Raw genomic sequence first — 17227 nt, 5'->3', positions numbered from 1 at the left:
TCAGCATTTTTTTGTTGGGAAACTATTTTCAGCATCAGTTGGCAATCATGGTATGTGTTCTGCAACAGAAAACACACTTGGCAAAACATCATATTAATCCATGGCTATAGGGAGTGGCAGTGGTTGATAGCGTATTATCCACGTGCATAGACTGTATTTCCTATAACACATTTGCCCCACTACCACATACTAACATTATAAATAACGTTGTATATATTTATTGCTTTTAAAACAAAATAGATAAAAAAACAATGCCATTTACAATACCAACAACTTTAAACGTTGCTACTGCGAGACCTATTGCATTGAAAATGCTTGTTTTCTTTCAGCCTCTGCTTTGTCTTCTTTCACCTTCTCTCTGCTTCCCCCCTTTTCTCTTTAATAAAGTTTGCTTTTGAATAAGACGTTCCCCGCCGGCCAGTGGTTGTAGGAGGGTGTATTGTTCATGAATGCAACATATCCAATAAAACAATTAAAAAATTTTTTTTTTTAATTTCAAGTCGTTTTTATTGAAATAGAAAGACAAAAGGAAAAACAGTACAATAATTCTTCCAGTACACAAAATGTTCGGTTCATCTATTGATAAGCACATACAGAAAATGAAATTAATATAAAATAACTCAGCTCTTGCTTGCATTATCATAAGACACATACAGACATAACTCTCAGTGCGAAGGTGTGGTGGAATAGGCTCTAATGGATGACAACAAGTGTACTGACAGGTGGCATAGGCCGTTGTAACAGGATCGCCTGTATTGCATCAAGGCGGCTCATAATGAAATGAGGATGCATCTAGCGATTTCCACAGCCTCCTATTGGATGGTTTCCATGAAGCTGCTTGTAACGCTGGATTATTAGCACCTCTCAGAAATGATAACCACTCCTGCCAAATTTTAAAGTTTACCTCTTTCGCGCTTTTCCATTTGCATAGAACTACTTTGCACGCAAGTGTCAGCATTAAGTCCAAAAGCAGGCGGTCTTGTCATTTGATAACTGTGGGTCAAGCGCCCCTAGAAGTACATATACAAAGTCCTGTACAGGTCGCATCTTGAATACGTGTTGAATGCAGTCAAATATTTTCCCCCAGTATACACGTAAAGAGGGACAATTGAAGAGCATGTGCGCAAGGTCGCCTGAGCCTGACTGGCAGTTCCAGCAGGTAGGCGAGTCCCTTAACTTACACTTGAAGAGCTTATCTGGAGTCCAAAATGCCCTGTTTATTAGCATGTACTTTGTTTGAAATAGAATAGGTGAGACTTTATGGGTAAGGGCCGTCTTATGAATCATCTCCCAGTCAAATTCTATGCCTGTTAAATTCGGCTCAGCTTCCCATTTCAATTCGACCTTTCTGTGAGTCTTCCTGGGCAAGGGCAGTAAAAGTTTATACACCTTAGAGACGAAGTGACCTGCATGTACAAGACGTGGAAGATGCGCTACTAACCATGGTGTGTATGGAGAGAAGTTACGTGCCGTTAATATCGCTTTGATTTTCAAGAAGTCATAAAAATCCATTGGTGTGAGATCATGCCTCTGTTGCAGAGTCGAGAATGGGAGTGGATTTTTCTCATCGTATAAGTCCCTTGCCATGTTGATGCCCTTCTCGGACCATGAGTTCCAGAAGAGTCTACCACCATTAATCTTTAGATATGGGTTTCTCCAGAGTGACATAAAAAAGGACTTAGCGAATGTTAGCTTAGTTTTATGTGTTATGTTAGAACTGTATTTCTTGAGCGCACGGCTACCCAGATCGGGTGTCCCGGCGCTTTGGCAGAGAGTCCTGAACATAACCAAGAAAAACCCAGCGGCAAAAACACTGTAGGCCCACTGGTTAGGTGGAGAATAGGAGCGTCTTGAGCTCCTTTCTAAAGGCCAGAAGATTATTAGCCTTGCGGAGTGATAGAGGGAGCTCATTCCACAACCTGGCCGCCATAAACTGGAAAGACCGGCCTCCCATCCGCACGCGTTTGATCACTGGTATCTCCACTTTAGCCAGGTCAGCAGATCTTAAACTCCTCCGGGGAACGTAGCGAACAATCCGCTTCCTGAGGTAAGCTGGGCCAATGCAGTGGAGGGCTTTAAACGCCAACGTAAGGACCTTGAAACTAATTCTGATGATGTGTCTGATGTAGTCTAAGCAGAGCCCGTCTAGTGTTCACCAGTATGTATTTGGAGTGTGGTAAATGCGATAGGTCCATAGTGAGGAGGGTTTCAAGTGGGGCATGGTTCACTAGTGATTCCTCAATATTGATCCAAATGAGTGTGTAGTTTGGTGATCTAATTAACCATTGGGCTCCCTGTTTGCAGAGAAAGGCTGTTTGATAATTCCTGAACGAAGGGAGACCCAGGCCTCCTTTGTCTTTGGCCAATTGCAATTTCTTTAGTGATACCCTGGCTTTCTTCCCACGCCACAGGAAACTACCAAACAGCTGGTCTACCTTGGAGATAAAATTGTTCGAGAAAGTCATAGGAAGCATGCTAGCCAGGTAGTTAACCAACGGAGTAGACATCATTTTAAGCATCTCCGCCCTACCCCACCAAGAGAGAAATTTTGGAGACCAGCTTTCAAGCAGTGTGGATATCTTCTTTAGAGTCAGTTCTTCGTTTATTTTCAGGGTGGAGATCAAATCTTTGTCAAAGTCTAACCCCAGGTATTTAAAACACAGGCTGCCAAGTAAGGCCGGAGTCCCCAATGATTCCCTTATCACCAATATTGTTCAGAAGTTTAACCTCCGTCTTGTCTTTATTGAGTTTGTACCCAGAGACCTTGGAAAAGTCTTCAATGTCAGACAAGAGCGCAGGTATTGCCTCATCGGCTTTCTCTGACAAAACCAGCACATCATCTGCATATGCTGTTAATTTAACCGTGCAGTCCCCAAAAGGGATGCCTACAATGTTGGGGTTGTTTCTTATATGGTATAAGAACGGCTCGATCGCTAGTAAGAACAATGATGGAGACATGGGGCATCCCTGTCTCATGCCCTGCTTTAGACAGAAGGAGGAAGAAAAGGATCGGCCAGCTCTCACTCTCGCTGACAGACAGCAGTATAGGGACATCACTAGTCTAGTAAATGTTTCCCCTAAGTTAAACTTATGGAGGACTGCTCTAAGGAAGGACCAATCAACTTTGTCAAAAACTTTTTCAGCGTCCAGTGTTATTGCTGCCGTGGGTGTACCTAACAATTTCGCCTTTTCTAAAACATGAGCCAGAATCCTTGTATTATCACTGGACAACCTATTTTTAAGGAAGCCTGCTTGAGATGGGTGGACTAACTGGGGGAGAACCTTCTGGAGGCGGGCGGACAATATCATAGCCAGGATCTTGCAGTCTATATTGATCAGTGTGATAGGTGTATAGTTTTTCGGGAGCGACGGGTCTTTCCCCTCTTTAGGAAGCACTGCAATTATTGCTTCTGCCATTGTGCCTCTAACCTCACCTGTGTCATTAATTTCTTGAAATAGATGTTGAAGGGGCTTTATCAGGAGGGAGGGGAAAGTTTTGTCAAATCTAGCCGTGAAGCCGTCCGGGCCTGGCGTTTTCCCTGATTTCAGACTTTTAATTGCATTCCCTATTTCTAGAGCACTAATCGGGCCTTTAAGACTAGTCTGGTCCTCAGCAGAAAGTCGTGGAAGATCACATTCATCTAGGTAACATTTAATCTTATCTTCCTCCACCGTTTTATTCTTAGCATAAAGGTCTTCATAGAATAATTCCAATAATTCCAATAAAACAATTTAAACCATAAAATAAATATCAACCCTATACTGACCAAATATGAACAAGATTTTGGGAGACCACTGATTCTCAGAGAGGTACGGCGTTAGCGCACGCTACAAAAGTCTCATGCTAGATTTAAACTGATGCAATTTAAGCTACTTCACAGATCGTACCTTGAGCCTTATAAACTATACAAAATGCATCCAATTCAAATCAGTGATTGTCCGAGATGTCACCAGGCTGGTGCACATAATATTCATATGTTTCGGAGTTATTCAACTCTCAGTCATTTGCTGGAATGTGATTCAAAGGGAGGTGTCTGAAATACCTGATAGGAATCGCTCTCCTTCCATGGAAATTTATATATTGGGAGCCTACCACATACCAAATTCGCATAGCAGCAGAATAGATTTACTGGCATGGTTGATTGCCAAGCTGCAGACAGCCATCTCATGGAACTCTCAACAGATACCATTGCCCAAAGCCTAGACCCACAACACGATCTATTGAAATGGGCTGTAGCAGAGGCAGACACCCTTGATAATTTAAAACAACAACTGAGGGGTGAAAGGAGGAACAACAATATGGGATACAATGGATGCCACTCTGAAGGCCAAACTAGATGGAAGACCACTTCAAATTTTGGATAGCAAGTATGTGAGACACGTATAATTCATAAGCTGTTGATATATATGCTCCTTTGCAATAAGTTAGCAGTATGAGGAACTCCTAACACCCGGTGTGAGTCACAGGGTCTGATACAGAATCCACTCTAGACCATGCCTGTACTCTGTATGTTCTATTGACTTATTTTGTCTCAGCTTTTGAAATCGTTCGAAATTGCTTACACTTGGACCATTTGTTGACCCGTCACTCCCACTGTCTACTGGCTTAATTCAAGCAATGTCAGGTTTGCTATCAGTTTTTGTTGCACACACTTAATTATATTCTCATCCCTCTCTCGCTCTCTTATTTCTTTTATTATACATTAAATGCTTTTTTTAATGATAGGCGCACTCTTTGCAGACATGGGAAGATACATTGAGACTGTCAATGTGGGTGATGCCTGTTTGAAATATAATAGTAATATTTTCGAGATATGACCTAAAAAATAATAAAACAATGTTTAAACAAGCATTGGCAAAGCCATCGGTCTGGTTTTGGCTACAGCCTTGTGGCAGTTCTTGTATTGTTCTCTAATGGTTATTGCAAAACGTTATTGTTCAGGAAGCTGCTAGGGTCTCATCAATCTAAACAAAAACATTAGCCAAAGTAAAAAAAGTTGTTTTGGTCTAAAAAAACGCACAGTGTTACCTGGCACTGAAGGGAACTACTTTGGGTGTTGATGTGCTCCTTGTGAAAGGGCAACAAGCCGTGAAGTCAGCCAGTGGCTGAAGTAGGCTAAATTGCCACTTCATGCATGCTTGAATGGAGGAAGAAAATGTGAATGACAGACTAATAGACAAGGTCTGTCTGAATACCTCTATAGCTAACTAAGTTATACACATAATTTTAGTAAAATCAAAAGGTCTTGGCTAACAGAGGCTTAAAGTCAATCGGTCTAGCATTAGCTGCCAGCCTCTTGCCTTCGGGGAAGAAGTTGAGAAAGAAAGATTGAAAGAAAGAGGAAGGCAAGAAAGAAAGAGGAAGACATGAAAAAAAAGAAAGCGTAATGAAAAAACGAGAAGCGCAAGAAAGATAGAGGATGGCAAGAAAGAAAGACAAAAAGTAAGAAAGAGGATGGCAACAAAAAAAGAAGGGATAGAAATGTAAGAAGGATAGAAAGAAAAGGGAGCGAAAGAAAGGAAGAATAAGAGGAAGACAAGAAATAACAAGCATTTGCAATGCAATAGGTCTCACATTAGGAACGTTTGAGCTATTGGTATTGTAAATGACACATTTTTTATTTATGTGTTGGTTTTGAAAATAGCTAAATTAATAGCTTTGTCATTTACAATGCCAATAGTTATAACTTTCGCAAATGTGACATCTATAGCATTTGTAATGCAATATGTGTCGTATTTACGTGACTTACATGTATTGCTTTTACACATAACAATGGCTTTTCATTTTTTTTAATAATTAATACTTAAATAAAAGTTATTGTAATTTATAATGGCAATAGCTTAAACTTTTGTAAATAACTTTTGTGAAGATTATGTTCAGTGTATTTTATTGTGACGAAAATCCAAGGACAGAAGTGAAATATTAACATCTGTTTGTGACATCTGTAATAAAGCTTGAAACATTGAGAGAACATATTTGAACCAGTTGGTGTTGAATGGTTGCACAGATTAATGCTGTGGCGGCGCTGAGTGATGTTGTGGTGGCGACGAGTGATGCTGTGGCGTTCAGTGATGCGGTGGTAGCACATAGTGATGTTGTGGTGCCCCTGAGTGATGCTGTGGTGGTGCTGAGTGATGCTGTGGTGATGCAATAGATAGAGTGAGTGCGATAGATAGAGTGAGTGCGATAGAGTGAGGGCGATAGATGGATAGAGGGAGGGCGATAGATGGACAGATAGAGTGAGGGCGATAGATAGATAGAGTGAGTGAGTGCGATAGATAGAGTGAGGGCGATAGAGTGAGGGCCATAGATTGATAGAGTGAGGGGCGATAGATAAATAGATTGATAGAGTGAGGGCGATGGATAGATGGATATAGATGGATATAGATGGATAGATAGATGGATAGATAGATGGATAGATAGATGGATAGATAGATGGATGGATAGATGGACGGATAGATGGACGGATGGATAGATGGATGGATAGATGGATGGATAGATGGATAGGTAGATAGTGTTAGGGCGATAGAGTGAAGGCAATAGATAGATAGAGGGCGATAGATAGATATAGTGAGGGCGATAGATAGAAAGATAGTGAGGGTGATAGATAGATAGAGTGAGGGCAATAGAGTGAGGGCGATAGAGGGCGATAGATAGATAGATAGATAGATAGATAGATAGATAGATAGATAGATAGATAGATAGATAAAGTGAGGGCGATAGAGTGAGGGTAATAGATAGATAGAAAGATAGGATAGAGAGATAGAGTGAGGGCGATAAATAGATAGATAGAGTGAGGGCGATAGATAAAGGGAGTGCGATAGATAGATGGTTGTGTGTGTGGTTGTGTGTATGGTTGTGTGTGGGGTTGTGTGTGTTGTTGTTGAGGTTGTGTTTGAAGTTGTGTGTGTGGTTGTGTGTTGTGTTTGGGGTTGTGTGTGTGGTTGAGTGTGGTTGTGTGTGTGTGGTTGTGTGTGGTTGTGTGTGTAGTTGTGTCTATGGGGGTTGTGTGTGTGGGGTTGTATTTGTGGAGGGTTGTGTGTGTGGGGGTTGTGTGCTTGTGGAAAGTGTGGGGGGTTGTGTGTGTGGGGGGGTTGTGTGTGTGGGAGGTTGTGTGTGGGGGGTTTGTGTGTCTGGGGGGGTTGTGTGTGTGGGAGGGGTGGGTGTGAGGGGGGTGTTTGGGGGTGTGTGTGGGGTGGGGTTGTGTGTGGGTGTGTCGGTGTGTGTGTGTGGGGTGTGTGGTAAAAAAGCACAACAGGGGAACAGGCGGTGGGACTGAGAAATGCTGGGTCATGATTCAAATTAGCCCCCGCTGGTGGCATACTGACAACACTCTGGGAAAGACAATGGTGGTGTATCAGTGTGTGAAGAACAGATACTATCTAAACCAAGACCACATATATATAAAATACCCTGCAAAGAACCCGGGTAAGTAAATCAGTTCTATTGACAGTAAATGGCATGCAAAAGGCTACAGAAAATACGTGCCGCTGAATTCCTACGGGACCCCATATGCGCTCGACATATATAACTGGAAACAGTACTCGGTGGTGCTTCTGAGGCGGAACCGGCCTAATGACAGACCATGATTGGCCCTCATAAGGTAAATAAAACAGAAGGGTACATACCAATGCGGTTGTAAGATGGATCGTGCTTTGAGGACTTGGGTGCAGTAGGCCCAGCCTGGGCCGCTCCTGGTGCGTGGGAACGGAAACAGCAGCACTCAGTGCTGGCAATGGTGAAGTGGCCACCTTGATAAGGGCCGGTGAAGAGAGACCTGAAGAAAATGAGAGCCAGTGAATCAGGGTCAGTCAAGGTCAGCCCGTGGATACTAGCTTGATGTGATGAAAAGAAACTGAAGGTAAGCGCCTCCCTGCGGTGCTTGCAGAGGGCTGGTGAGCAAACATGGCAGCGAAGGCTGTTGACCCCGGATTGGCACAATATGCTCGGATGATGGGATGTGAACGATAGCGCTGGGGGAAAGGAGCCTAGTCACCAGTAAGCGGTGACGTGCAGCTCCACTAGTGGCGTGTAGCGGCCTGACATGGTAATGATGCCTCGAAAAGAAGGTGGTGGCCCGTGGGTGCTGTGTGCTAACGGAATTTGGGAAGCACACAGCCCCGGGAGCTAACGGGCTTGCGGAGACACGAGGGGCCGGAATGCATGCTGGCCGTCAATAACGCTGCCGGCCAAGCAATAGCACACTGGTGGTACTGGTATGTTGGGGGTCAGACCAAGTGAGGTAGGTGCTTAGAAAGTGATTATGGGAAAACGGAGTGGGACAGCTTATGTAAAAGAGGCAGAAGGGCAGTAAGTGAGCGGTGCATGTATAGAAATGATGGCTGTGGGAAGCCCAGAGGGGCGGGGTGTCGTTTAGTATAAGTGCAGTGAGCCGCAGCAAACGTTTTAAAATCCGTTTGGGGGAAAGGGGAGTGCGGGCTGTAAAGAAAATGAAATAAAATAAAAATGCCCGAGGAGGAGCCTAGCCTGCAACCATGATGGCCGCCTAAACCCTCGGCTCCGCTGACCAGCTTTTTTTCCTTCCATACCGCTATTAATCCTGTAAGCTATCCTGTGCTCGTGTCGAGGTATTGGAACCGGGAAGTGATGCTGACTCCAACGGTGTGCTCCCCGGCGTGTTCCCTGTGACAGAAGCGACAGGGCGTCCTTGTTCCCTTTCTGGTGCGTAATGGCGGTGACCGGGTCTTTGTTCTCGTAGACGGCGGCCCTGACTACGACTACTGCTGCCACTGAAGGCAGGGCGGAGTCGGCCGGCAGAGAGCGGCTGCCACACTGAGTTTTCCGCTACAGCGAGCGATTCAATCCCCTCAACCTCCACGCTTGCACGACATCGCCGCTGCCAGTGATACATTTGTATTCTTCCCTCTGGACGGCTTTGAGAGCCTTTTCGTCCTTCAGCGCTGTGAAGGGGGCCATTTTGAGCCGAGCGCTCGGCACTTGGAATAGACGAGCCGATCTGTTGCTGAGGGTGTTTCTGACGGCCGACGCTGCACTGCAACCGTGTGCGGTGTCAAAATGGAGTGTGCTGCCCCTGTCCCCGCGACCTGGCTGTGCTCGTCGGGGCACCGATGGGACGACCGGCTGCTGACAAGTGATGCCGGTGGACAGGCTCGAAGGCTACCACACGTTTGTGAGCCCCACATGCAGGAAGCTGCAGAATCCTCTTCTCCTGAGGTGTCCTTGAAGATCGGGGCTATTCTGGCCGCCCTGGGTACTTTGCGGGTTGCTTTGCGTGACAATGCCCAGGACCTGGGGGGCCGATTAAACGCCATTCTGCCCGCGTTCTCGACTGGCCGAGTTGGTGTTCGCATACAGAGCGCTTCGCCACACCCTGGGTTCGACTACTGTGAGCTGCCTGTCCAGAGGTGCATGGAGGCGCTGGAGATGCGAGAGCTGGATGCCGCCGCGATACTGCCTGTTACGGCTGTGGAGAGGTATGGGATTCCTGGACTTGTACAGTGGCAGGGGAATCGCCTTTGGACGCCATGTCTGGCAACTCCTTCAGGATCTACTGGCGAGTCTCGTTACCGTATCCTGGGCATGCTGCTTATGCTTTGGCTGTTTGACTTTGGAGGATTACTGCTGGGTGTTGCCCTTTTGTGTACAATCGTAGGCCACATGGCTTTGAATTGGACAGATCTTGGTGGACAGCGCTCTGTTCGGTTGTGGTCATTGCGGCAGTTTATACCATTCCAGATGGCTACTTTACCACTGTACCTCGTCGGCACATTGGATCGTAAGGGACAAGGTTGAAGATGCTTTTCATTTTTGCTTATTGTTGTTTGCATTGCTGGGACTGTGATGGGTAGACGGGGAGCCGGACGTTGGTTATGCATCGATTCGGGGATGGGGGAGGGGCGGCCGAGAATGTCCATGTTGGTTGTTTCGATCACATACGTATGGCTCTCCTCCGGTTTTACATGTTTCCTTCTTTCTTCCTTTCTTCCTTCTTTATTTCGGGTACTCTTTTTTGGGCGACAGGCACACTGCTAGGGGGGGGTAGGCCGTAGCCTCTGCATGCGTGTAGGGGGGGGGGATTTTATTTTGTCCGATTCAGTTTCTATGGGCCTTATTTTTTCTTTATTCTTAACTTCTTTTCTATTTCTTTCTTTCCTTGGGTCAATAGAGTGGTTCGATGTGGGGTGGGTAGCGACCGGCACACGATATACTGTGCGATTGCCACTCCTTTTGCGATATCCTTGTGCCGCCATTTTGATTCTGCTTTAATGTTTGCTGGATTTCTTTGATGGAAGTCGCCCTCTTCAGTCTTGTACGGATTGTTTGGACTCTGATCCTTTCTAGTTTCTACTATTTCAATATGACTCACAAAAAAAAAAAAATTAACCTTAACTTCTCCTGCTTCTCGGTAGTGCAAATACCTCCAGTGTAACCCGGACTGATTGTACTTTGATTTGAGATACTATTGAGTTGCCGTATTGTTTGCAAATGTGCTCCAAATGTTGTCGAGGCCGGCCGGATGGTTGTAGGCCCGTACTTGTTTAATGATACTGTACAATAAAAGTTTTCAAAAATTAAAAAAAAAAAATACAATAAAATAAAAATGCCCAGGGTCTATGTCGGCAAAGCTGTGCAAAAGTTCTTACCTAGAATCTCGGTCTCTGTGTATCGGCTATCCGGGCTGAATGGCCCAAGTGAGCCTGGGAAGCCGAATATATGGAGAATGTAAAGTGCGCGAAAACGTTAACTAGCAAGCATGCAAGAAGACAGACTGCAGTGTCCTCCAGCCGATAACTGTTTGTTCCGTGCTACCCATGGTCATATGTGTCAGTGACGTCATGACCCCTGTTAAAAAAGACTGAGTCTCCCGCTGATGGTTGTTAGGCAACCAGTATGCGTGTTTACTAGGAAGGAAGAATATCGGACAAAAAGAACAGAGGAGATACATTAACAAGCTTGTTATCCCCGTGCCTACTGAAAACAAGCTCCCAGCATTGCTGTGGCGGGGGCGGGGGAGCGCATTCCTTTGAAGTCTGATGGGGGGGCGGGGGAGCGGCTTCCTTTAAAGTCTGATGCCGAGGCTCACATGAACTGTATCCGATCTGCAGTTTTGGTTAGACTTTCGAAAGCCTTACTATAATCTCGACAAACAACCATTGCTAAAGCAATGCTGTAGTCGAGACCTAAAAAAGGAAGAAGGAAAGATAAATGGAAGAAAGAAGGAAAGAAAGAGGAGTGAAATAAGGAAATATAGGAAAGATGATCAAAGAAAGGGAAAAAAAGTAAATAAAGGCAGAAAGGACACAAAGAAGGAATGAAAGACAGGTAGGGTTGCAAAGATGAAACACACTAATGTGCTTATATTCAGAGTTCATGTGAGCTGCTGGGATGGTGTGAAAAAGCAGCAGTCAGATAAACAAGGAACTTTAAAAGGATTTTACATCAGAAGTGGCAGGAGACAAAAACTGATAAAGCTGAAATGTGCTTTGTGCACTCACCTGGTAGAAGGGTGTCCTGCCTTGAAACAAGGAGAGGGGGCTCTTTATGCCAAAGGAATGGAGCACTCAGAAACCGTGAGGTAAAAGAAAAGTGTTTCCTTTGGTCAGAATCTGCCACAGATTCTGACCAAAGGAAAAACTTTTCTTTTACCTCTACAAAGTGTCCTGCTACATCATCTGAAAGAGACACGTTAGTGATAGATTCCTTACCTTAGAATAACCCCAGGCGTCAGACTGGATCCGGAAACTTTTGCGTAGCAGTACCCTTGCACGTCGGTAGGCGTCGTCTGCGGCTCCACGTGCGTCGTGGGCGCCGTGATGACGTCGTCGGAGTACTTAGACGCCGCCTCCGCATACTGACGTCAGTTCTTCTTTTTTCCGCGCCAGCCAGTGCAGATCTGGAAAGAGCAGTTACCCAAGTCAATTTTTGACTAACTTTTTGGATCAATTTTTGATCATTTCTCGTAGTCTAACGACTCCGATCAGTGCCGTAGGGATGCCCGGATTTAAGCACTGTGAGGAGTGCGACCGCACGATGTCGGTCACGGACCCTCACCGCCTGCATCCGCCTCTAAACCCTCCTAGTATGTGCTTTTCGGCCCATGTGACGCCAGTGGGAGGCAGGGTTCGCCATCACCACTCTCTCTGGCGCACTGTCACTTTGGACAGGTGGGTGCTGCAGATCGTCCGGAGGGCCTACCCCCTCCCCTTCGAGACGACTCCTCAAGCCATGCCACCGCAACACCACCGCGTATCGGGGGATCTCTTGCGGCTCCTGCAGGAGGAAGTTTCGGCCCTCTTGGTCAAGGGGGCCATCAATCGCGTTCCTGGGCCAAAAGTAGGACGTGGTTGCTACTCCCACTACTTTCTGGTACCCAAGAAGGGCAAAGGGGGCCTACGCCCTATCTTGGTCAACGGCTTCCTCCGGAAGGAGAAGTTAAAAATGCTGACTCTGGCTCAGGTCTTAGCTGCCCTAGACCCAGGAGACTGGATGGTGGCGTTGGATTTGCAGGACGCGTATTTTCACATCCCCGTGCTGCCGGCCCACCGGCGTTACCTGCGGTTCACGGTAGGCCACGAGCACTTTCAGTTTACCGTGCTCCACTTCGGCCTTAAAAGCGCCCCATGGGTGTTCACGAAGGTGATGGCGGTGGTCGCAGCTCATCTGCGCAGGTTGGGGGTCTCAGTCTTCCCCTACCTCGACGACTGGTTGTTGAAGGCGGGCTCGCCCCAGACAGTCGTCAGCCACCTCCAGACTACGGCGGATCTCCTGCACCAGCTGGGGTTCTCCATCAATGTGCCGAAGTCACACCTGTGTCCCTCTCAGAAGCTCCTTTTCATCGGAGCGGTTCTCGACTCGGCGCAGTTTCGGGTTTACCCGCCCGAACAGCGAGTTCGGGATATACAGGCTCTGGTTCCAATCTTCCGACCTTTATCCCGGGTTTCGGTCAGGTTGACGCTGCGGTTTCTGGGGCTGATGGCCTCCTGCATCCTTCTGGTGCATCACTCATGGTGGCGGATGCGGGCTCTGCAGTGGGACCTGAAGTTTCAGTGGGCCCAGCATCAGGGCAACCTGTCCGACCATGTCCTGATCTCGGAGGGCACTGCGAGACAGCTGCAGTGGTGGCTCACGGACCGCGATTGGGTCAACAGCAGATCCCTCTCCCTTCCCCAACCGGAGCACGTAGTTGTGACGGACGCGTCCCTCCAGGGCTGGGGAGGCCACATGGGAGAGGCGGAGATCAGAAGCCTCTGGTCTCCGGCGGAGTCCCGGCTCCATATCAACCTTTTGGAGCTGCGGGCTATTCGTCTAGCACTGAAGGCATTCCTCCCATCTGTCCGAGGGAGTGTAGTGCAGGTGTTCACGGACAACACCACGGCCATGTGGTACTGCAACAAACAGGGCGGGGTGGGGTCGTGGACCCTCTGCCAGGAGGCTCTGCGCCTCTGGCAATGGCTGGAACATCAGGGCGTGACTCTGATGGTTCAACACCTGGCAGGTTCTCTGAACGCCAGGACGGACGAACTCAGTCGCCGGTGCATGATGGATCACGAATGGCGTCTGAACTCGGACGTGGGGCAAGGTCTCTTTCAGCAGTGGGGCGAGCCTTGGTTAGATCTATTCGCCACCGAAGAGAAAGCGCAATGTCATCAGTTCTGCGCGTTGGAATTTACAAGGCGGCACTCGCTCGGAGACGCTTTTCGTCGCGAGTGGAGTTGCGGTCCGTTGTACGCCTTTCCGCCTATACCACTTCTGCCCAGAGTGCTGAAGAAGATCAAGCGCGACCGGGCACAAGTCATCCTTGTGGCTCCGGACTGGGCACGAAGGTACTGGTATCCCGAGCTACTCAGTATGTCAGTCGATCCCCCGGTTCGTCTGCCTCTTCAGGAGGACCTTCTGTCGCAGCAGCAGGGGACGGTCCTCCACCCGAACCTGTCCAGTCTCCACCTCCATGCTTGGAGATTGAGCGGCGACAGTTGAGGCCATTTGACTTGCCTCCTGAAGTCTGTACCATCATTCTGGCAGCCAGGCGTCCCTCCACAAAGTCGGTATACGCCTGCAGGTGGAATAGATTTGTGGCATGGTGCACAGCAAAGGCTGTGGATCCCTTTAATGCCCCCCTTTCTGAGGTTCTCCTCTTTCTTCTCTCTCCTGCCCAGCAGGGCTCTGCTCTGGGCACTGTCAAAGGCTATCTCTCAGCTCTTTCAGCCTTTCTGAGGCTGCCTGATCAACCTTCTTTGTTCAAGTCCCCTATCGTTAATCGATTCCTGAAGGGCATCACTCATACGTTCCCTCCTGTTCCCTTCGTGATGCCTCAGTGGGACTTGAACCTGGTTCTTACGTTTCTGATGTGCGCTCCCTTTGAGCCACTTCACAACTGTCCTCTTCGCCTTCTTTCTTTGAAGACTTCCTTCCTGGTAGCCATCACCTCTGCCAGGAGAGTGAGTGAGCTCCAGGCTCTGTCTTGTAAGCCTCCTTTCCTTTCAGTCCATCCGGACAAGGTTGTGTTACGAACAAGGCCCTCCTTCCTACCCAAGGTAGTCACGGCCTTCCACATTGGGCAATCCATCACCTTACCCACCTTCTTTCCGCCTCCGCACCCCTCGAGAGAGGAAGAGAGGCTTCACAGTCTGGACCCAAAACGTGCGCTCTCATTTTATTTGAATCGCACACAACAATTCCGGGTGGATGATCAACTCTTTGTTGGATACGCGGGCGCTAAGAAAGGGAAAGCGGTGCACAAGCGGACCATCTCCTGGTGGATCATCTTGTGCATCCAGGCGTGTTACTCCTTTGCTTTTAAGGAACCCCTGTTGGGCTGAGGGCTCATTCCACTCGAGCCACAGCCACTACAACTGCCTTGGGCCGAGGTGTACCCTTGCAGGACATTTGCCAGGCGGCTACGTGGGCCTCGCTGCACACGTTTGCACGACATTATTGCCTGGACAGTCAAGTCTGGAGGGATGGCTACTTTGGCCGTTCCGTCCTCCTGGACTTTCTGGTGTGATTATTGGTTCGCAGACCCACCACCACGGGGTTGGTATTGCTGGGGTATCTATTCTAAGGTAAGGAATCTATCACTAACGTGTCTCCTTCAGATGCACAAGTTACTACTTGTGTAACGATATATCTGTAAGAGACATTAGTTAGTGATAGATACCTTACCGACCCACCCATCCTCCCCGTTCTGCGAACCGATATCTAGGGTTAAGGTCATCCCCTTTCAGGGCCCTAGTTTCATGGCACCAGTGTTGTTTTTGGCATGGCTCTGCGCTTCTGGCGCGGAAAAGCTGTGTCTAAGAACTGACGTCAGCACGCGGAGGCGGCGTCTAAGTACTCCGACGACGTCATCACGGCGCCCACGACGACGCCGACGACGGACGCGGAGCCGCAGACGACGCCTACCGACGCGCAAGGGTACTGCTACGCAAAGGTTCTGGATCCAGTCTGACGCCTGGGGTTATTCTAAGGTAAGGAATCTATCACTAACTAATGTCTCTTACAGATATATAGTTACACAAGTAGTAACTTGTGCATCAGGCTCTTCAATCAAAGGCAAATGTAAAGTAATAATAAAGTAAAAGCAAAAACACTGGCACTAAAGTGAACTACCTTGTGTGCTGATGTGCTCCTTGTCAAAGGGATATATATGCTGTCAGTAAAAGCGAAGTTAGCCAATAGGTGAAGTGGAATAACCATTGCCGTATGCTGTATACTGTATTAGGCAGAAGCAAAATGTGAATGACACAAGAAGAGACCAATGGATGAAAAGCCCCTTTATATCAGTATATTATACAAATAATTTTAGTAAAATTTAAAGGTCTTGGCTAATGGCAGACCTAAAAAACGCTGACTTAGGAAGTGAATGCAAAATTCGTCTGCTCAGTGCATTTGGATCAGCATAGTTTTAAGCGCAGTTTATTTTGTTCAAATAATGGTCTTGTGTTGATTTTGATAACTATTAATATGTGATTGGTAATTTTCACTTTCAAGAAGAGCACAGTAATCGCTTGGTGCCTGATACTGTAAAATTACCTGAAACAAATGTTCTTTTTGCTCTTCTATTGCAAAGTTATGGTTTTAAAACTCGCAAATCAAGAACAAATCTGATGGTATAAAACGTTGTTGCTGTTTTGTCCTATTTTCAGCTGGAACACTGTTAAAAAGATAAGCTGTACAGCTTCTGTTAGATTACGTCATCACTATAGTTAAGGTCAGGATGGGAGGTTTCCTTCTGGTGGTACAATGACCTTTTTCATTTAAAGCTCACACAATATGAATTCAACATTCTACCAGATGGTTTGTGCAGTTTGACTCATATCACCGTTGTTCTGTTTTCCCAACTTTTAGCATTGCCGCCATTTCTCGTGCCGAGACAGATGATGATTTCTGGTGACCTACGGCTGGACAAGGGCATCAAGTTGTCGTCAAAATAAACTGTGTTTGCTGCACTTAAACTGTGGAGTGCGTTTGTGTTTCCTGTTTTTCCAAAAGAAGTGTATTTATTTAAAATGCGTGATTGATGGATTATGTGATTATGTTGAATTACCCTAGCAAGTGTAAATAGCTAAATAGTACAACTGTGTGTAATTTTAATTTGTATGTATTAAAGTTTCTATTAAATTAACCAAATGTTCCCAATTTCAGTCATATTTGTTTTAGTAAAAACACTTTTGGGCCAAAAAACTCTACTTTGTAAAAAAAAATAAAGCACAATTTTCAGGGCGTTGTGTATATTTCATTCCTATAAATTGTCGCACGTATAGCACTTGCTCCTTTTCAGAATTTAGCCATTTGAAAATTGGCAAAAACCTTAATGTCTTCTATTTTTCTGACTCTTGCGAAATCTATCTGCGAGTTAAATGTTTTGCCAGACAAAGAAGTCCAAGTTGTCAATCTTTAATCCAAATCTTTAAACACAGAAATGATTTCCCTACTAAGTAGAGGTCTAAGTTTTAACCCTCTTGAACCAGGGGACCCATGTAGAGTTAAAATAGATCTTTTTAAATTTGTCAGGGGACTCAAGCTCAAAAAACACTTCCTGGGGTTCCCTGAGAAGAAAGACAGTAGAATGGACACACACCAGGATAATCCCACCAACTTTCAGAGCATTAATGATATTAAGGCTATACACCTCCTGCTATCACTCATAGACTTTGATGAACCTCCCAACTCCTTTGAGAATCTCTTACACGACCTTGATATTGACACCAACCAGACCCTCTATAGTGGTCTTAAAAACAAGTC

The 17227-nt window shown here is 46.5% G+C and overlaps 1 protein-coding gene across 2 annotated transcripts in view; it reads left to right on the top strand.

The window, feature by feature from the left end:
- Positions 1-16607, top strand: part of OFD1 (OFD1 centriole and centriolar satellite protein) — a 718676-nt gene extending 702069 nt beyond the window's left edge. For both annotated transcript variants that reach the window (XM_086934564.1, XM_086934563.1), the window contains exon 23: positions 16331-16607. In XM_086934564.1, the coding sequence (XP_086790690.1) occupies positions 16331-16376 (46 nt within the window). In that variant the 3' untranslated portion in view covers positions 16377-16607. The remainder of the gene's footprint in view (positions 1-16330) is intronic.
- Positions 16608-17227: the final 620 nt, after the last annotated feature.

The sequence above is a fragment of the Lissotriton vulgaris genome, chromosome 8, assembly GCF_964263255.1.
Source record: "Lissotriton vulgaris chromosome 8, aLisVul1.2, whole genome shotgun sequence".
Classification (NCBI taxonomy): Eukaryota; Metazoa; Chordata; class Amphibia; order Caudata; family Salamandridae; genus Lissotriton; species Lissotriton vulgaris.
Note: the sequence above shows the minus strand (reverse complement) of the source record. Positions and strands in the feature narration are given on the sequence as shown.